At 44.0% G+C, this 21,468-nt stretch overlaps 1 protein-coding gene and 1 long non-coding RNA gene across 8 annotated transcripts in view; one reads left to right on the top strand and one right to left on the bottom strand.

Moving 5' to 3' along the window:
- MYOF (myoferlin) overlaps nucleotides 1-4,527 on the top strand; it is a 177,675-nt gene extending 173,148 nt beyond the window's left edge. For all 5 annotated transcript variants that reach the window (XM_044935128.2, XM_044935129.2, XM_025274124.3 and 2 more), the window contains 3 exons: nucleotides 950-1,059; nucleotides 1,412-1,559; nucleotides 3,978-4,527. In XM_044935128.2, coding sequence (XP_044791063.2) covers nucleotides 950-1,059; nucleotides 1,412-1,559; nucleotides 3,978-4,016 — 297 coding nt within the window. In that variant the 3' untranslated portion in view covers nucleotides 4,017-4,527. The remainder of the gene's footprint in view (nucleotides 1-949; nucleotides 1,060-1,411; nucleotides 1,560-3,977) is intronic.
- The window catches only part of LOC123331393, a 184,392-nt gene that overhangs the window by 7,452 nt on the left and 155,472 nt on the right, over nucleotides 1-21,468 (bottom strand). The gene's annotated exons all lie outside the window — the stretch shown is intronic.

Genomic DNA, 21,468 nt, shown 5'->3' with positions numbered 1-21,468 from the left:
TTGATCCCTGGGTTGGGAAGATCCCCTGGAGAAGGGAAAGGCTACCCACACCAGTATTTTGGCCTAAAGAATTCCATGGACTGTATAGTCCATGGGGTCTCAAAGAGTCAGACATGACTGAACAACTTCACTGCCATAGACAGATACCCATCTTTGACTTGTCGACTGAGGAGGCATCTGTGCTTCATCACCTAATGAGCATCAACGTCAGAAGTTCTCAAATTGCTGGTGACTTTGTAGGTTCCAGGGTTCTAGAAAGCCTGTTGCCACCCTGGTTAAGCCTGGCTATCAGAGTGGGCAAGTTTCTAGAGCTCTTGGAGCCTCAGTGATCTTGTGTGCACAGGAGGATCACAGCAGTGACCTGACTTCTAGGACTGTCCTGAGCATCACACGAGAGTGTCCCTGTAAAAGGCTTAAGCAGTGCCCAGGGCACCACTCAGGCGCCTGTGAGCAGGGAGGCAGCATTCATTCATTCACTCATGCCTTTGTTCTGCACGTATACAGTGGATGCTCACTAAGTGCCAGCACTGCTCCACGCAGTAGGGGTCCCATGAAGCACAGAGGCTCTCCTGGAGCCCACAACAGATGCTCAGTGTTAGCTGTTGTCATTAGCAGTATTCAAATTAATCTGGGTCCAAGCACAGTTACAAAGGGAGATAATGTGAGCAGGCCAGGAGATGGATGTGAGAAAGTTAGAACGATGGGGATCCGAGAAGACTGGAAAGCAGGGAGGAGGGAAAGCAATTTGTCCTCTCAGTTTCCCACAAGGAGTCAGTTCAGAAACACATGGAAGAGGAAATGTGATGAGATCTCTTGAGGAAGATTTAAGGCGATCTCAGGATTGTTTTACAAGAATAAAAATCACTGCTCGGGGAATACGCCTCGGGTCGAAGTGAAAATATTTGTGAAACGTGATGTCATGTGTTTAATGTGTTCTGCTTTACTGAAGGGGAAAGTGGAGATGACGCTGGAAGTCCTCAATGAGAAGGAGGCCGACGAGAGGCCAGCTGGGAAGGGACGGGATGAACCCAACATGAACCCCAAGCTGGACCCACCAAAGTGAGAGGCCCTCTTTGTTCTGATCCCCAAACACCTGCAGTCTGAAAGCCCCCCTCCACTTGACTTAATGCAATGGATTAGCCGTTGTCTTAATTTTGTACTGAACAGGCGGGATGGGGGATGATCTGGCTTCATTTTAACCATTCTCCTTTCCGTGAAACCAAAGTCCAGGGTGTCTTCAGCAGCTTTAGAAGTCATAAAAGGTTAAAGACTGTCTCAGCCAAGGGGAATAATATCTTTCCTTGGCTTTGTAAAACATTATTAATTATTCTTTAAACTGTGTTACGCTCTGAGATGTAAAATATCTGTCCCTCTTGAGTTGGGTAGGTAAAACCATTTCTTTGCAATGCAGCCGACCGGAAACCTCCTTCCTCTGGTTCACCAACCCGTGCAAGACCATGAGGTTCATCGTGTGGCGCCGATTTAAGTGGGTCATCATTGCCCTGCTGATCCTGCTGATCCTGCTGTTCTTTGTGGCTGTGTTTCTGTATTCCTTACCGGTATGAGTCCTTGGCCTCTTGTCTTGGCTTTCTGGGTGTGAATTATGGCTGGTCGTCTCAGTTGGTACTTGCCTTTTTTGCTGTTCAGTAAAATGACCTACCTTGGGGCTTCCCTGGTGGCTCAGTGGTAAAGAATCCACCTGTCAATGCAGGAGACTCAGGTTTGATTCCTGGGTTGGGAAGATCTCCTAGAGAAGGAAATGGCAACCCACTCCAGTATTCTTGCCCAGGAAATCCCATGAACAGCGGAGCCTGGTGGGCTATAGTCTGTGCTGTGTTTAGTTGCTCAGTCATGTCCTACTCTTTGTGACCCCATGGACTGTAATCTGTCAGGCCCCTCCATCCATGAGAATTCTCCAGGCAAGAATACTGGAATGGGTTGCCATGCCCCCCTCCAGGGGATCTTCCCAATCCAGGGATGGAACCCAGGTCTCCCGCATTGCAGGCAGATTCTTTTCCATCTGAGCCACCAGGGAAGCCCATGGGGTCACAAAAGAGTAGGATATGACTTAGCAACTAAACAACAACAAAAATGACCTACATAGCAGTTGTGGTATTACAACCTGTCAGCTTTAGGAAAGTTTAAAGTACTATGTTCTGTGAATTACATTCTCCAGGTTTTATGAATTACAGGTAGAACTTCAGGGTCTATTAAAAACAAAACAAAACAAAACTTTGGTCTCAGGAATTCTAGAAGAAATCCCTCAAGCCTTTATCAAAGTGGGTCTGAACCAGAGCCAGCATTTCTGATGGATCTTTCTGCCTTCAGACTTTTTGTTCCAAACCATCCTACATCCTAACTTTTGACCTTTCATGCATCCTGGGCTCATTAGAAGCCTACACCACCCTTGAACTCTGGGGGCTTCCCAGGTGGCACCAGTGGTAAAGAACCCGCCTGCCAATGTAGGAGACACAGGTTCAATCCCTGAGTTGGGAAAATCCCCTGGAGGCGGGCATGGCAACCCAATGCAGTATTCTTGCCTGGAGAATCCTATGGACAGAGGAGCCTGAGAGGCTATGGTCTATAGTGTTGCAAAGAGTTGGACACGACTAGAGTGACTTACCACACACCCTTGAACTCCCTCCAAATTGAGTTGGCCTCCCCAAACAAGTATTGCCCTAACCTGCCAGGATGCCTTTGCCAAGACTGTTCCTTTACCTGTGTTCTGTCTGTTAAAAGCTCCCTCATTCTTTAAGGCCCACATCACATAACATCCCCCTTAATCTCCACAGTCATAAAGGGAGTTCAAATGGCAGGTTTGTCAGTGTGCCTGGAAGCAGTGCCTTCATTCCTCTGAGAATCAAGGAATTAGTTGAGCATCTGCTGTAGGGTAGAAATCGGAATACAGAGATGCCCAAGGCAGGACTTCTGCCCACAAGCAAATCACGTATCTGCTTGTCTGCAGGATATGAACAAGTAAATTACTATGAAAGGCAGGCTGGTCCAGAGGTATGAGAAAATGACCATCAGACCCCATTGCTGAGGATGGTTGCACCAAAGAGGGAGCGTTTAAGCTTAGTTTGCCCAGTGGAGAAGTGAGAGTCCAAGCATTCAGAAACCACTCCTTCAGTTCATATTAATAATACAGATTATTTTCTGTTTAGTAGCATAGTCACGGAGAAGGCAATGGCACCCCACTCCAGTACTCTTGCCTGGAAAATCCCATGGATGGAGGAGCCTGGTAGGCTGCAGTCCATGGGGTCGCTAGGAGTCGGACATGACTGAGCGACTTCACTTTCACTTTCATGCATTGGAGAAGGAAATGGCAACCCACTCCAGTGTTCTTGCCTGGAGAATCCCAGGGACGGGGGAGCCTGGTGGGCTGCCGTCTATGGGGTCACACAGAGTCGGACACGACTGAAGCGACTTAGCAGCAGCAGCATAGTCACACAACCCCAAGAGCAGGGAGTTGGTATCTTCCTTTTCCCCCAGCAGATGCTTTCAGCTGGTTAACTGTAAGTACATGCATACTACTGGCTTGGCCAAAAAGTTCATTTGGATTTTTCTGTAAGATCTTATGGCAAACCTGAATGAACTTCTTGGCCAACCCAATATTTTCTTATTGTAGGTAGCTCAATCTGTCTTGACCATTTAGAAAACCCTTTATAGTTATTCTTCTTGAGTTAGACTCTATTGATTTAAAACAGTGGTTCTCAACTGGGAGCAATCTTGCCCCCCAGGACATTTGGATGCCTGGAGACATCCGTTTGTCACAGCTGGGGGTGATGCTGGAATCTGGTGGGTAGAGGCCAAGGATGCTGCTAAACATCCTGCAACACACAGTGTCCAACAAGCATCATCTGGTCCTAAGTGTCAACGGTACCATGATGAAGAATCCCTAAGTTGACATTTCATCCCTAAGTTATATAATCCCTAAGTTTTATATATATATAACCCTGTTTCTGTTTCCTTTTCAGAACTATTTGTCAATGAAGATTGTGAAACCAAATGCATAACAGAAGCAAAGTCTTCAAGAGTCATCCAGCAACGAGAGCATCCTGTCTCTATTAACAGAACAAAACCAAGAATGAGTCTGTGTCTGAGACTACATTGCAGAGGATATTACACTACTTCACAGAGCCCCATCACTTCCCAGAGCGTCTAGGTTCCAAGTCAGGCTAACAGGCAACATTTTTATCTTACCTTTTGAAGTATTAAATGTTTTCACCATGTTTTTTCATAGTAATTTTCAAGGTGGCTGGTTCCATTTAAAAATCTTTTTTTTATGTGTCCTACTTCTATAATTCAATTTGTAAATTGCTGAAACCGAACATGAGAATTTCTGCATTGTGATTTCATATACTTCTTACCTGTAGTCCACAAAAAGGGCTGTGCATTATAAAATAGTAGAATAGTTAGAGGAATTGTTATTTATGCCTGCAACCATTGCTATATTTTGTATGGATAAATGTCATACGAGTGTATTCAACCTCTGTGATGAACCCAAATAAAAACATTTCACCTTCAGCATATACCTGTTTGTTGCAGCTGTGGACCAAGCTGAGAAAGAGGCAACTTCTAGTCTGGGTGTCAGTGGATAGAATGGTATGCCCTGGCAGTTAGTTGGCTATAATTCCTTTATAAGCATATTGCCAAATCTTGCCAGTATAATAAATTAACATTTATTTATTCTATGCACACTATTGTTCTAATGCTTTATACATATTAACTAACTTAGGCCTCAAGGTAATCCCGTAAAAGGTTGGTAACATTATTAACCCCATCTTGCAGCTGAAGAAACTAAGATATATGCATGAAAATCAATGACGTTAGAACACACACTCTCACCACACACAAAAATAAACTCAAAATGGCTTAAAGACTTAAACATAAGACATGACACCATAAAAATTCTAGAAGAGAACACAGGAAAAACATTCTCTGACATAAATAGTACCAATGTTCAATAGAAATAAAAACAAACAGGACCTAATCAAAACTTAAAAGCTTTTGCACAGCAAAGAAAACCATAAACAAACTAAAAAGACAGTCTACAGAATGGGAGAAAATATTTACAAATGATGTGATCAACAAGTGCTTAATTTCCAAAATATATGAACAGCTCACACAACTCGGCAACAACAAAACAGTCAACCCAATCCAAAAATGGGCAGAAGACCTAGAGACATTTCTCCAGAGAAGACATATAGATGGCCAGTAGGCACATGAAAAGATGTTCAACATCACTCATGATTACAGAAATGCTAGTCAAAACTACAATGAGGTACCACCTCACACCAGCGTGGCCATCATTAAGAAGTCTACAAATAACAGATGCTGGAGAAGGTGTGGAGAAAAGGGAACCCTCGTGCACTGTTTGTGGGGATGTAAATTGATGCAGCCACTATGGAAAATAGTATGGAGGTTCCTCAGAAAACTAAAAACAGAATAGCCATATGACCCAGCAGTCCCGCACTTGGGCATATATTCAAAGAATATATATTTGTATATTCTTTGAATTCTTACATTCAAAGAATACACACACCCCTATGTTCATAGCAGCACTATTCACAATAGACAAGACATGGAAACAACCTAAATGTCCACTGACAGATGAATGAAGAACACGTGGTACATATTACAACACAAAGCTACTCAGCCATAAAAAGAGTGAAGTCATGCCATTTGCAGCAACATGGATGTATCTAGAGATGATCATACTAAGTCAGAAAGGGAAAGACAAATATCATATGATACCCCTTACATGCATAATCTAAAATATGACACACTACTACTAAGTCGCTTCAGTCATGTCCGACTCTGTGCGACCCCATGGACTGCAGCCCACCAGGCTTCTCCGTCCATGGGACTCTCCAGGCAAGAACACTGGAGTGGGTTGCCATTTCCTTCTCCAATGCATGAAAGTGGAAAGTGAAAGTGAAGTCACTCAGTCGTGTCCGACCCTCAGCAAACCCACGGACTGCAGCCCATCAGGCTCCTCCATCCAAGGGATTTTCCAGACAACATTACTGGAGTGGGGTGCCATTGCCTTCTCCCAAAATATGACATAAATGAACCTAAAACAGAAACAGAATCATGGACACAGAACAGACTGGTGGTTGTCATGGGGAAGAAGGTTGGTGGAGGAATGGAGTCAGAGGTTGGGGTTAGCAGATGTGAGCTTTTTTTTTTTTTTAATTATTTAATTGGAGGCTAATTATTTTACAGTATTGTAGTGGTTTTTGCCATAAGATGTCAGCTTACAGAATGGGTAAACAACAAGGTCCTACTGTATAACAGAACTATATTCAATTTCCTATGATAAACCATAAGGGAAAAGAATCTTTTCTAAAAAAAGAATGTACATATATGAATAACTGAATCACTGCTGTACAGTAGGAATTAACACTGTAAATCAATTAGACTTCAATTAGAAAAATTAGAAGAATTAAAAAAAATTTAGAAGGGGAAATCTGTATACTTGAGCTGATTCACATTGTTGTACAGCAGAAACTAACACAATAAAAGATTTTCTAAAGAAATTGAGGCATAAAGAGACTAAGTAACTCACTTGAGGTCACACAACTAATAAATCAAAGAGCTAGAATTTGAACCCAGGCAGTATGGATTCTTTTCATCTTTTTTTGGGCAGGGGGGTGATGGGTCTGGATAGTTCACTTCAATATTTGTATGTATTTGCCTTTTTTAATGGAGAAGGCAATGGCACCCCACTCCAGTACTCTTGCCTGGAAAATCCCATGGACGGAGGAGCCTGGAAGGCTGCAGTCCATGGGGTCGCTGAGGGTCAGACACGACTGAGCAACTTCACTTTCACTTTTCACTTTCATGCATTGGAGAAGGAAATGGCAACCCACTCCAGTGTTCTTGCCTGAAGAATCCCAGGGACAGGGGAGTCTGGTGGGCTGCAGTCTATGGGATCGCTGAGGGTCGGACACGACTGAGTGACTTCACTTTCACTTTTCACTTTCATGCACTGGAGAAGGAAATGGCAACCCACTCCAGTGTTCTTGCCTGGAGAATCCCAGGGGCGGGGGAGTCTGGTGGGCTGCAATCTATGGGGTCGCTGAGAGTTGGACATGACTGAGCGACTTCACTTTCACTTTTCACTTTCATGCATTGGAGAAGGAAATGGCAACCCACTCCAGTGTTCTTGCCTGGAGAATCCTAGGGGCGGGGGAGTCTGATGGGCTGCCGTCTATGGGGTCGCACAGAGTTGGACATGACTGAAATGACTTAGCAACAGCAGCAGCCTTTTTTTAAATTGAGAAATAGCTGACATACATTATATTAGTTTCAGGTACAGAGCATAATGATTTGAATTTGTATATACTGCAAAATGACTACCATAAGTCTAGTTAACATCTGACAGCATACATAGTTACAGAATATTTTTCTTGTGATGAGACCTTTAAAGATGTATTCTCTTAGAAACTTTCAAAGAAGCAACTTTCAAATAGGCAATACAGTATTATTAACTATATTCACATGCTGTGCATTACATCCCATGACATTTATAACTGGAAGTTCATACCTTTTGACCCCCTGTACCCATTTTACCCACTCCCACCCTCCCTCCCTGCTTCTGGCAGCCACCAATATATTTTCTCTATTTATGACCTTTTGCATTTTTTTCCTTCAGATTCCACATATAAGTGAGATCATACAGTATTTGTCTTTCTCTGACTTCATTTAGCATAATGCCCTCAAGGTCCATCCATGTTGTGGCAAATGGGAAGACTCTACTCTTTTATAGCTGAATAATATTCCATTAAGCATATGTATTACATTTTATCTGTTTGCCCATCAATGGACACTTAGATTGTTTCAATAGCTTGGCTCTTGTGAAAAATGCTACAATGAACATGCTGCTGCTAAGTCTCTCAGTCGTGTCCAACTCTGCGACCCCATAGACGGCAGCCCACCAGGCTCCCCCGTCCCTGAGATTCTCCAGGCAAGAACACTGGAGTGGGTTGCCATTTCCTTCTCCAATGCATGAAAGTGAAAAGTGAAAGTGAAGTCGCTCAGTCGTGTCTGACTCTTAGCGACCCCATGGACTGCAGCCCACCAGGCGCCTCTGTCCATGGGATTTTCCAGGCAAGAGTACTGGAGTGGGGTGCCATTGCCTTCTCTGAACAATGAACATGGGGGGGGGGGGGCTGTATATATCTTGTTCCATTAATGTTTTTGTTTTCTTTGGACAAATACCCAGAAGTGGAGTTGGCAGATAGTATGGTAGTTCTATTTTTTATTTTTTTTAATCTATTTTTAACTTTACAAAGAACCTCCATACTGTTTTCCATAATGTCTACACCAATTTACCAACAATGCACAACTCAGCAATAATGCCAAGACAATCACCACTGAAAGACATTCGAAATGTCCCAAAGCATCAGCATTACCATACTGTTTCTTGCCCCCCTGGTTCTGTGTTGCTCTTTGAATATAAGTGTTTGCTGATCTCATCACGATCTCATACATTAACAGGACAATGTTCTCAATGTGTTATAGAAGACACACCAACTATCCTTGGTTTCAACATGGAGCCACAGGGTTGCTACAGCCGCAGGGTTGTCTGTCACTCATAGCTTGACTATCTCAGGTCCATGCTCCTCTTGACAGCCCTCCCCCTGGTGGTATAGTACCGTGGTTAAAAGAAGCTAAGAAGTGCACCGCAAAGAAAGCCATCAACAAAATGAAAAAGGGTTCCAGACAAGATTGTTACTTGGAATATTTAACCATCATTATGGCTTCCCTGGTGGCTCAGACGGTAAAGAATCTGCCTGCAATGCGGGAGACCTGGGTTTGATCCCTGGGTTGGGACGATCCCCTGGAGAAGGAAATGGCAACACGCACCAGTATTCTTGCCTGGAGAATTCTATGGACCTAGGAGCCTGGTGGGCTGCAGTCCATGGGATCTCAGAGAGTTGGACACGACTAAGTGACTAAGCACAGCACATGGCCCTGGCACCAACTAATCTGAACAGATGCTTCACCCCATAAAAATGGAAAAATGGCCATGAAAAAACTAGAACAGCCCTACCAGTATGTGCAGACAGAATATTAGCCTTCCTTCCAAGGACCCCCACCAACACACTCTCCCATAGTGCCTCACTAAAGTAGGCTGAATGGATACATGAATGGCTTTGAGGATAGGCTTTTCCTCTTCTGCCTTCAACACACCTAACTGGTATCCACCAGTGAAGTTCCTTTGAGAAACTGGTGGCAAACCCCTATCAGGAATGAGTAATTCCCAAAGAGAATGTTGAGCTGGGCTTTCTGGGTAGCACCCCTCCCCCTCTTCCCATCCCCCCAGAAAACACTTCATCTTGTCAAAAGATAATGGTCCCTCATTTGAGGTTGTTAGCCGCCCGGTGACCTATAAATGATAGCTAAAAGCTGGAACTAATCACAGTCCAGTCAGATTGTCGCTTCACCGTGAATTAAATAACACTTAGTCCTAACTGATTCTAGCAAGTGCCGCCATTAACGCTGGAGCCTTCATTAGGAAAATAAATCTCCATCAATGTCTTGAGAGTGACAGGGAACTGAAAATCCTGACAGGCTAACACTTGGTTTTGTTTTGTTCTTCCTTTCTCATTTTCAGAAGGGGGAAAAAATGTCACAATTAGACCTGCGTGTTACTTTAAAGAGCTATTTATGGGCAGAGTTCTGAAACCCATTTTGGAAAGGAAGCCGAGGGGAGCAGAGTAGTCTGGTTTTCCAGGTGCTGGCCAAGTGGCAGCTCCTTGCCCCTCAGAGCTCACTCAGGCTCAGAGGATTTTGTTTGTCCAAAGACTGGAGCTGACTTGCCTTACCACCGTTGAGCAGATGTTATTACAAACACAGCTAAAAGGTGAGGGTGCGTTCCAGAAATGGCTGTTCAGTTCAGAGAAAGTACAACTTGACTACCATATGGGGAACCAATGATGACAATAATTTCAAGGTTTAAAAACCGTCTACAGTTTAAATATTTCATGCTAAATAGATTTCTTTATTAGGTCAATACATTCAGTACTGTGGACCATATGCACATAGCCTCCCAAGGCATATGGGAATTCCATTCTAAAGAATGCCTTTCATAAGTCAGCTTGATGTGGAATTAGTTCATAATGGAGTCGATGTTGTAAATAGATTAAGCACCCGCCATCTTGGCAGCTGAGGTTTGTGTTTGTTCAGCGTTGAATGGCAACTCCCTAATCTTTCTTAGGTTAAACATAATGGGGTCCCAAGGAAGATCAAAGAAAGGCTGCTTTTCCCTTGGATATCCATCCCTGAAGTGAAATGCCAGAGTTCATGAAGTTCAAGAAAAACACCAGAGAAACGTGTAACTCGGACTAACTGCAAAGCCTAACAAGTAAGGGAACATAATGAAAAACACAGCCCCGCCATATGCATGGTCAAGCTCAGAACCTCAGGGGTGCAACTTTGCAGGAGACACAAACTCTAGACTTCTACTATTTAAATAAACTTAACACGAGAGAAAAACCGCAATTCTTTTTGAGCAACTCCCTCATAGTAAATTGAATGCTTCTCAGGGGCAACCTGATTTTGCTGAAATTTATCTCAATTTCTTAAAAAGGCCCATTTAGTCCTTGACTAATATTAATGTGCTACTCCCGTGTTTTCACAAAATCCTAGAGCCAAACCCGTAATCCTCCCCCCATCATATTTCAGCAAAGTCCTGCCCCAGCAATTATCAGGAGGAGGACCCAGAATATCCAGCTGGATTCCAAAGCAGCCTCTCAGATGAGGTTTCACCTGGGTCAACAGGATAAACAAAATGGATAGACAGAATCCTGTCTTAGGGGTGGCAAGAACGCGGGGCTGGGGGGTTCCAGATGTTTTGAAGCCCATGAGCTCACCCAGCTTGGTCACAACGTAACTGTGACTCTGTGTATCTCCTCTCCAGCCTCTCTTCTCTCTTTAGTGAAACTAAGCACTGGACTAAATGACCTTGAATTTTACTGGGTTGGCCCAAAATTTCATTTGGGTTTTTCCATAAGATGTTATGGAAAAATTCAAACGCACTTTGGCCAACTCAGAATTACAGTTCTGCTTATCCGCGGCTCCGTTTCCTCATCTGTAAAACTGAGATAGTAATTGCCATGGGATGACTGTGAAGACAAAATGATTTAAGAGATGCAGAAGTGTTTGGAACAGAACTTGGGACAAAGTAAGCACTCAGTACATTCTAGTTATCATCATCATCAACGTAAGACAAGAACAACTGAACACTTATGGGCCAGAAGGTGTCAGACATGTTCTGCTTTTAAAATGTCATCCTTGAAAGGATGTGAATCACCGCTATCCAAAATGATACTGATTTTCCCCCTCAAGTTCTATCTGCATATTCCTAATTAGACAAAAGTAGATAAAAAAACGCGGAGAAGGCAATGGCACCCCACTCCAGTACTCTCGCCTGGAAAATCCCATGGACGGAGGAGTCTGGTAGGCTGCAGTCTATGGGGTCGCTAAGAGTCAGACATGACTGAGCGACTTCACTTTCACTTTTCACTTTCATGCATTGGAGGAGGAAATGGCAACCCACTCCAGTGTTCTTGCCTGGAGAATCCCAGGGACGGGGGAGCCTGGTGGGCTGCCGTCTATGGGGTCGCACAGAGTCGGACACGACTGAAGTGACTTCGTAGCAGCAGCAGACAAAAAACGCTAGGTAGTTCCTCAAAAAATTAAAGATAGAATTACTATATAATCTAGAAATTCCACTTCTGGGTATATGCCTCGAAGAATTGAAAGCAGGGACTCAAACAGGTATTTGTACACCCAATTGGTAACACCATTATTTACAGTAGCCAAAAGGTGGAAGCAACCCAGGTGTCCGTCAACAGATGAATGGATAAACACAATGTGGTCTATAAATACAGTGGAATATTAACCAGCTATAATAAGGAAATTCTGATACATGCTACACCATGGTTGAACTTTGAAGACATTCTGCCAAGTAAAATAAGCCAGATACAAAAGAACAAATATTAATATCATTCTATTTACATGAGGTTCCTAGAGTAGCCAAAATCGTAACTCAGAAGGTATAGAATGTTGGTTGCAGAGGCTGAGGGTAGGGGTGGGGCAGGGGATGGAGAGTTGTTTTTAATGGGTACAGAGTTTCAGTTTTGCAAGATGAAGAGAGTTCTATGGGGATGATGATGGTAACACAGCAGCATGAGAGTACTTAATGACACTGAGCTGTATCTACACCTAAAAATGGTCGGTTCTGTTATATATATATATAACATATATATATTATCTACATACACATAGATTAATACTGAGAGAATGAAAGGTCCCCTCACACAGCCCCTTCCAGGAAGTCAGTTTTCACCTGTTCCCTCAGGATCCTGGCCCCAGGCAGCAGATAATACTTGCCGACTGACCAAGGGATAAATCCTGTTTCATGACCAAACAGATCACAAAGGGGCCTTCTGACAACTAGATCCAGTGGCAACAGACACAGTTTGTTTGGCCCAAACTGGCTTTTTATAATGAGCTGCCAAATGTTAAAAAAAAAATGGAAAAAATTCGTACTAAAAAAATGATATTTTGAGCTTTTCTCTACCCATCGTAAGTTCACTGAATACTTCAGAGTGCAAAAACTGGCTGGAGTCACATATCTGCCCATTCACCGCAGAACCCCTCCCACCCCCTGCAACCTTACCAAGTGCCCTTCACTTCCTGGACTCTTCTTACCCAGCTCTGAGAGGCTGAGTGTGGGACTCAGATACACATTTTGTTGTCAAAGGCACCAAGGCATGGGATCAATTGTAAGCCCCCCAGGCTGGGGAGCTCTCTCAGCCTGTCTCTGCCACTGCAGCCAAGCCCCTGCCTTGTTCCACCCTGGACTTCAGGTCATCACCTCCCTCACTCCTGGGCTCTCCTCACCTTCCCAGCTGCCCCAGGTCAGCCACGACCCCACGGTTCAGGGAAATACGATCAGCTGCTCTCAAAGGGGCTTCAGTCAGAAACAAAAATCCAAATGGCCAATATGCAAAGAAACTCACTCATACAAAGTAAAGCCACAATGAGAGATCACTTTGCACCCTCCAGATTGGCAAAAAATTTCAAAGCCTGACATCAAGGACCCACAAAGGATATGAACAGTTGCGTATTTTCTACACAGTTGGCGGGAGTACAGTTGGTAAAACCACCGTGGAAAAGAATGCAGCATCTGCTGAGGGTGACAGTCTGTTCTGTGACCCATCCTCTGCTCCTCAGTTTTTACCCTAGAGAAACATCCACACACTGGAGATGGACTCAAGAATGTTTGAAATAGCAAACACTGGAGGAACCCCTGTGGCCATGAACAGTAATTGAACAGTACACTGATGTACGGATCCAGCACAAAATGCTATAAGGCAGTGAAGAGAATGAACTGCAACTACGCATGGCAACATGAATAAACCCTAGAAACAGTGCTAAGTGGAGGGAGATCACCTGAAGCATTACGTCTCTTATGGGCTTCCCAGATGGCTCGGTGGTAAAAAAAAAAAATCCGCCTGCCAATGCAGGAGATGCATGTTCAATCCCTGGGTCAGGAAGATCCCCTGGAGGAGGAAATGACTGCCCACTCTAGTATTCTTGCCTGGAGAATTCCACGGACAGAGGAGCCTGGCGGGTTATAGTCCACGGGGTCGCAAAGAGTCAGAAACAACTTAGTGACTGAGCATGTGCGTGTGCATTACCTCTCACATACACAACTTAAAAACATGTTAAACTAAATATATTGTTTGGGCTTTCCAGGTAGCTCAGTGGTAAAGAATCTGCCTACCATTGCAGGAGGTACAAGAGATTCAGGTTTCATCCCTGGGTCAGGAAGATCCCCTGGAGGAGGGTATGACAACCCACTCCAGTATTCTTGCCTGGAGAATCCCATGGACAGAGGAACCTGGTGGGCTAGAGTCCATGGGGTCGCAGAGTCAGACATGACTGAGTACACACACATGCGCGAGCACACACACACAAATATATTGTTTATGGGGTAGAGACAAGGTAAATCCACAAAGAACAGCAAAGGGGTGACAGACTCAGGAAGGTGGAGAAGTTAAGGATGAGGAGGTGGTAATGGAATCAGGAAGGAGTTCCCAGATGGGTCCAAAGACATATGGTGATCTTGGTCCAGAGATATGGTCCAAAGATATGGATACAGGGGGTGGGGGTCTGTTCATTGTATCATTATTCTTTATATTGCATATATCCTATGAAGATATTCTTTTATATCCAATATATAAGTGAAAGTGAAAGTCATTCAGTCGTGTCCGACTCTTTGTGACCCCATGGACTATACAGTTCATGGAATTCTCCGGGCCAGAATACTGGAGTGGGTAGCCGGTCCCTTCTCCAGGGGATCTTCCCAACCCAGGGATTGAACCCAGGGTGGATTCTTTACTAGCTGAGCCACAAGGGACGCTCAAGAATACTGGAGTGGGTAGCTGATCCCTTCTCCGGGGGATCTTCCCAACCCAGGGATCGAACAGAGTTCTCCTGCATTGCAGGCACATTTTTTTTACCAGCTGAGCCACAAGGGAAGCCCAAGAATACTAGAGTTGGTAGCCCATCCCTTCTCCAGAAGATCTTCCTGACCCAGGAATTAAACCAGGGTCTCCTGCATTGCAGGCGGATTTTTTACCAACTGAGCTATCAGGGAAGCCCCATATCCAATATATAATTTTTTCAATTGGTTTCTTCTCCCCAAATGATTAGGTCAATTGGACAGGATGCTAAGGTTAAACAGATATTCTTTTTGACGTAATCAAACTCATTGCAAAGGTGATCACGAAGTTGTGTAAAAGTTGTTTATCACAGTCATTCAAAACATCAAGTCCAGCAGAGGTTGGACGAGTGTCCGGGTCTAATCAGGAAACTGAGTCCACATCAGAGATTTCAGCAGAGGGAACTATAATTACAAAGGGGACCTCCCTGAGGCAGACAGGGGCAGGGAGGAGGCGGGCTCCTCTGAGGAATTGCACGGACTGTCAGCAACACTGCCCAAAGCAGAGCAAGAGAGGGACAGTGTCCTGTCTTTCCCTTCCTCCTGCCTCCAGTCTCCTAGCCCAAGGAACAGAGCTTGCATAGGTTGACCCCTTGCGGTACAGATGAGCACAGGGAAGGGTGGAGAATGGCTCTGAGCACAAACTTGGACAAGCTGCAGCACCCGGCTCCTGGGTCTGGGCTCTCTTATTTAATCTTTGCAACAACTTAGTTGGGTAGGTTATACATTTTTCTTCTTCTACATATGAGGAATGCTTAGAGAGGTTAAGTACCCAGCCTAAGATCACACAGAAATTTAGTGGTGGAGCCAGGATTTAGACCTGGAGAGTCCTACTCCAGACCCACTTTCTCTGCTGCTCCCACTCCTTAAGATCCTATTTAGGCTTTGGTCAGGTGAAATAACATCAAACTAAGGGACCAAAATCTTAAGAATAAGTTAATTAATGACTGTCTTTCTCCCCAAAGGGCTCTGTTTTTCTTGTGTAATTTTCATTCCATTACCTTTCATTCCATTGCATTGTATCAAACCTACACATTTCTCCCAGTGAATAAAAGCAGGGCTTCCAGAATGAAACCAACTGGCCTTCCCAGTTACACCAGTTTCACATTTGTCCTTGATGAGTTTCCACTCCTGGTTTCCACTGGTTCATGCAGTGAGCGTAGTGAAGGTTTCAGACACAAGCTCCCTCGGCCCTGGAGGAAGATTCTGGCAGGAATGTCGTAGACAGAAGAGTCTGGGAGATAATTCTCTCCGTATACTGGCAGCATAGAAGGGCTGAACACATCTCCTACTACTTTCCTTTTTCTCTTCATTGCTTTCAAGATTTCTAAATTAATTTATATTCATTGTAGAAACTTCGGGAAATGCCAGAAGCATAAAAAATATCCATAATCTCATTATCATGAGATAACTACCATTAATAATTTGCATTACTTCCTTCTACATAGTCTTTTTTTTTTTTTTTTAAGATATAAAATTGGGATCCCATCCCCAGAACTTCCCTGGCCTTGTCTTCACAGCACACTGGTTTTATAGCTTACTTTTCTTCCCCCTTCTTGAAACTGTATTTCATAAAACTTTTTCTTCCACATCAGGGAAAAATCTGATTTATAATGGCCATTTAAAATACCATGATATGTATCTACTATAATTGAACGAATCCCCTATCACTGGATATTTGTAGCTTCTAATTCCTCGCTATTTTAAGTAATGTTGCTTTAAACAAAGCAACAAAGATCTTTGCCTGTAGTTCAAGGCCTCTAGATCTACTAAGCTATTAACATTATGAAGGCGGGATAGTATTTGTTTTGTTCACCCAAGCTGGTAAATGACACAGAGCGGCCATTGTTGAATGAATGAATGAATGGATTTCTCGTTAGCTTTTTTAAGTTAAATCTCTAAAAAAGAGAAATCCTTGAGTCAAAAAGCAGAAGCATATTTAAGACCCTTAAGACAAATTACCAATTGCTTTCCTGGAATGTAGTACCAATTTACAGCTCCACCCCACCCCCAGCAGAGTCTGAGAGGCTTCAAGCCAGAACTGATAGACATTCCTGAGCTGCTCTCCAGCCCTATGGGGTGCCTTTCCCAAGCCCTGATTGCCGGACATCCCCTAGAGCAGCGTGGGGAGAAGGGACTGCTGCCAGAGCTTAATAACAAGGCTGCCGTGAGTCCTCTCTGAGGACCTCCTGTGAGGACAGAGTCTCCCCTCTGTGTCTGGAGAGGCAGAAAAATCCTCCAACACCCTTCAGGAAAAGCACATGCTTGGACTTTTTTTTTCACTTAGAAAATGTAAATTCTGCTAAAGAACTCTCAATGTGCTTAAAATAACCTAAGCAAGAGTCCCCAACCAATAAACTGAGATCTAAGTCCATCTTTAAACCTCACCAAGTTTTAAATTAAACTTCTTTGTGTTCTTTTTATAAAGAGGAAGAAGGGGCTTTGAGTTAACACACACACACACACACACACACACACGCGCGCGCGCAAAAAAGCAGAATCGAGCAAATGAAATTTTCAGGAGGTTGAAACAGAGGTAACAGAAGAAAAACAATGTCAATTCTAAGACAGCACAGTTGCTCTTATTTAGGTTTAAAATGTGGCTTGGAATGTCTAGGACACTGAGGTTAGAAGAATATCATGTGGCTGCTTTTATCTATTTCATAAAAACATACTAGTTCCAAAGAAAAAATGCAATTTATTTCTAACACCAGAAGGTGATAAAAACATCTCTCTAGGATGTAAATTGATAAGCCCCTATGGATAACAGTATGGAGGTTCCTTAAAAACCTAGATATGGTGTTAGCATATGATCCAGCAATATCACTCCTGGGCATAAATCCAGAAAAGACAGAAACTCTAGTTTGAAAAGACACATGCACTCCAATGTTCCCTGCAGCACTATTTACAACAGCCAAGACATGGTAGAAACCTAAATGTCCATCAACAGAAGAATGGATGAGGAAGATGTGGTACATATATACAATGGAGTATTACTCAGCTATAAAAAAGAATGAAATAATGCGATTTGCAGCAGCATGGATGGACCTAGAGACTATCTTACTAAGTGAACTAAGTCATACCAAAGACAAATATCATGTGATATCACTTACATGTGGAATCTTTATAAAAATGATACAAATGAACTTATTTACAAGACACAAACAGACTCACAGAAAACAAACTAGTGGTTATCAGTGGGGAAATGCGGGAAGGGATAAGTTAGCAACTGGGGACTAACAGAGACACACTACCATATAAAACAGACAACAAGGACCTACTGTATAGCACAGGGGTATACACAAGATATTCAATATCTTGTAATATCCTACAGTGGAGAAGAATCTGAAGAAGTATATATATATATACACAAACACATACATCATATATAAATATATACTCAGCAGAGATATATGCGTGTGTGTGTGTGTGTGTATATATGCGTGCTAAGTCTCTTCAGTTGTGTCTGACTCTTTGTGACCCCGTGGACTGTAGCACACCAGGCTCCTCTGACCATGGAATTCTCCAGGCAAGAATACTGGAGTGGGTAGCCATGCCCTTCTCTAGGGCATTTTCCTGACCCAGGGATCGAAGAACCCGCATCTCCTGCATTGCAGGTGGATTCTTTACCTCTAGGCCACTAGGGAAGCCTATATATATAGGCTTCTAGGTCTTTCCCGTGGCTTAGCAACCCCCTGGCAGGCATATACGAGAAAGGTCTTTGCCCGAGTTTAACAGATCTTTATATTCTCTTGATCTAGTGCAGTCCCTGTGTGTGTGTGTGTGTGTGTGTGTGTGTGTGTGTGTGTGTGTGTGTGTAACTCAGTCAAGTCCAACTCTTTGCAACCCCATGGACTGTAGCCCACAAGGCTCCCCTGTCCATGGGACTTCCCAGGCCAGAATACTAGAATAGGTAGCCATCCCCTTCTCCTGGGGATCTTCCCAACCCAGGGATTGAACCCGGGTCTCCTGTATTGTGGACAGATACTTTACCCTCTGAGCCACCAGGGAAGCCCACATATATATGAATCACTTTGTTGTACACCTGAATCACTGTAAATCAACCATATTTCAATAAAAAAAATTTTTTTAAGTCCCCCCCCCCCAGGATCTAAGAACAGTTCGTGACATTTGCTACATCCACAATTGTATGGTAACTTATGTTGTCACTATTTGTAAAGTGCAGAAATACCTCTTGTAATGACTTCTGATACAAGTCAGGGTGCGATGGGAAAGCACAGTCCTGTGAAGACTACTCTTACAACTGACATAGACAACTATTGGGTTGGCCAAAAGGTTCATTCAAATTTTTCCATAGCTGTTAAGGAAAACGCCAAACGAATTTTTTGGCCAACCCAATATTATGAAACATACAGCTTTTCAATTCTTGACCAAGTCTTTTTTCCTTTTCACCAGGCTTTTGATAATAAGCTAGATGATGAGGACAGCAAAAAGATCAAAGCCGTGCTCTCGAGGAGGCCAACTTGTTGCTGCCTAGGGACGGGATGTCCCCATGTGTCCCACATGCAGATGGAGTGACATCCAGGAGCCACACCTGGATGGAAGCCACGCCACCCCTGCGGAAGTGGGTCCAAGCCCTGGCCACATGCTCTGAGGGTTTCTCACCATCTTCCTTGTTCTGGGGGCTTTCGCTGACTTTGGGTTGCCACTGGAAGCACCTGCCTCATCCCTCCAGACCTGGTCGCACACCCAGCACCTGCTACCCAAGAAGGCGGGCACATTCAGACAGCAGGATGGTGTGGAGGTACCAATAATGGTGGTATACTTTCTGCACAAGACCTCTGACCTCAGAAGAAAAACAGCTGTGCTGGGGACACCCATGAAGCCTGGAAGATGTCTTTGCAGCAGTCATAGGAAGACGATTGCCGCCAGGCATTTTGGAACAGACCAAAGAGGGCACTTGCTTGTTTGACTGAATCCAGGCTCCTGGGTTGTATATTTCACAGGGCCTCCAAGACTTCTGGATTCCCTATCACCTCCTCTAGAGTCTATCTTTGCTTTGCTTCTCCCCTTTCCCCTTTCCAGTTCTTTCTTATGCTCTTCTTTCCTCTCTGTATCCCCTGTATGTATGTCTTTAGCACAGATGGGCGTCACTTCACAGGGCACTGGTACTTACAGCTGAGAAATCTGCCAACCCCAACAGGAGCTGAGACCTGCCTTCCTATCTATTCGTCCCAGAAATACTGTAAAGACTTACATGAGAAGTGCTGGGGCAGGGGCCAGCTCATATAAAAACAGGTTGTAAAGAAGTGGGTGGAGAAGCCTGGAGGGCTACAGTCCACGGGGTTGCAAAGAGTCAGACATGACTGAGCGACTAATATACACACACAAGAACTGGTTAAATGACTAATCCCCCCCAACCCCAACTCACTACTTTTGTCATCTCCATTACAAACTATATACCAGGAGCATACTCCAGGTCTTTCCCATGGCTTAGCAACCCCCTGGCAGGCAAGGAAGGTCTTTGACTTAGTTTAACAGATCTTTATATTCTCTTAATCTAGCACAGTTCCAGTGCATAGCTGCTGCTCAGAGATACATAAAATCCCTTTCTCAACAGCTCTGACCAACTCCCACGGGGCTCACTGTCTTCTTGTCGGGGAACCAAACATATAAGTAAATCATTAAGACCTGATATGATGGCAGGTGCTGATGTATTGTCAAAACAGAGGGTTGGAAAGGGAGGAAGAACTTTAAAAAGAAAGTAGGAAAGAGTTTGGTATAATGACCAAGAGTTGGGCCCAGAGCCTGTCAAGCTGAGGTCAAATCTTGGTTCTCTCTTCCCACTTACTAGCCAGGTACCAGGTGTACAGCCTCAATTTCCTTTCTCTACAGTAGAGATGGTAATAGCAGCACAGGCATGAGAAGGCCTCCCCGCCCCCCCACTTAGCACAGAGCCTAGAACTCAATAAATGTGATTTATTACTGTTGCTATAATTATGATGATTTCAACAGAGACTATAAGTAGGTTAAGCATAGATCTGGAAATATTGCATTGCAAAGGAGATTATTCCATCAAAGAGTTAGCCAAGATTTCTTTGGGAGAAATGGAAGGGCATAATACGGGCCACTTTGCTGCCACTTCACTCATGTTTCAAATTCTGTCCACAAGATGGCAGCAGCGGCCTCAGTTTCCTCCTGGGTCTACAAGGCATTCCATTCAGCCTGCATTCCATGAACCCCACCCGAGACAGGCATCCCTGGGACATATTTTAAGTGGAAGGCAACCAGCACCGCATCTAAAGGATGCCCTTTCTCTGGAATGCTATGGAAGTCTATGGTTAGACAGACAAAGATGCTCTGGTCTTGGGAAAGACTAGAAGCCACCCATTCATTCATTCACTCCTTCATCAAATACGTACTGACTGAGACCTTACTGCCTCGCAGGTATTGTGCAAAGAAATAAAGCAGAGAAGACCCTGCTCTCATGACCTGACACACAAACCACACACAGATAGATCATGGGAAGGAGTCTCCCCTCAGCTAATAATGACAAGCCTGTGGACGGTGGACATACACAACTGAAGGTTACGCAAAGAAAGACACGTACATGGTCGGAAGTCACGCTGACTCTGCTTTGTATGCTGCCAAGAGTGGGAGGGAATTCCAAGGGATAGAAGTTAGGGGAATGCAATCAGATTGGGGGTTTTGCCCCCTGTAAAATTACTTAAGTGCTTACTCCCCCTCCTTTAAGCTAGAAATCTGGGCCGGTCTAATGGAAGCCGTCAACTGGAATGTCTAGGGCAGCCATGCAAGGTTACATTCCAGGCTCCAAGCAAAAAAATGCCAACAATTTGCCTTTTGTCAACTGCAAATTAAAGTAATTTCCACGCAGAGTGTTTCTCCTGCTGGCGGTGAGCACCCCAAAAAGGCCGGGACTATTAGTGGCAAGCTTTTACCTGGCCGCCATGTCAGGGCAAACC

The sequence above is a fragment of the Bubalus bubalis genome, chromosome 23 (genome assembly GCF_019923935.1).
Source record: "Bubalus bubalis isolate 160015118507 breed Murrah chromosome 23, NDDB_SH_1, whole genome shotgun sequence".
Classification (NCBI taxonomy): domain Eukaryota; kingdom Metazoa; phylum Chordata; class Mammalia; order Artiodactyla; family Bovidae; genus Bubalus; species Bubalus bubalis.
The sequence above is the reverse complement of the archived record's forward strand: the minus strand, read 5'-3'. Positions and strand labels throughout refer to the sequence as shown.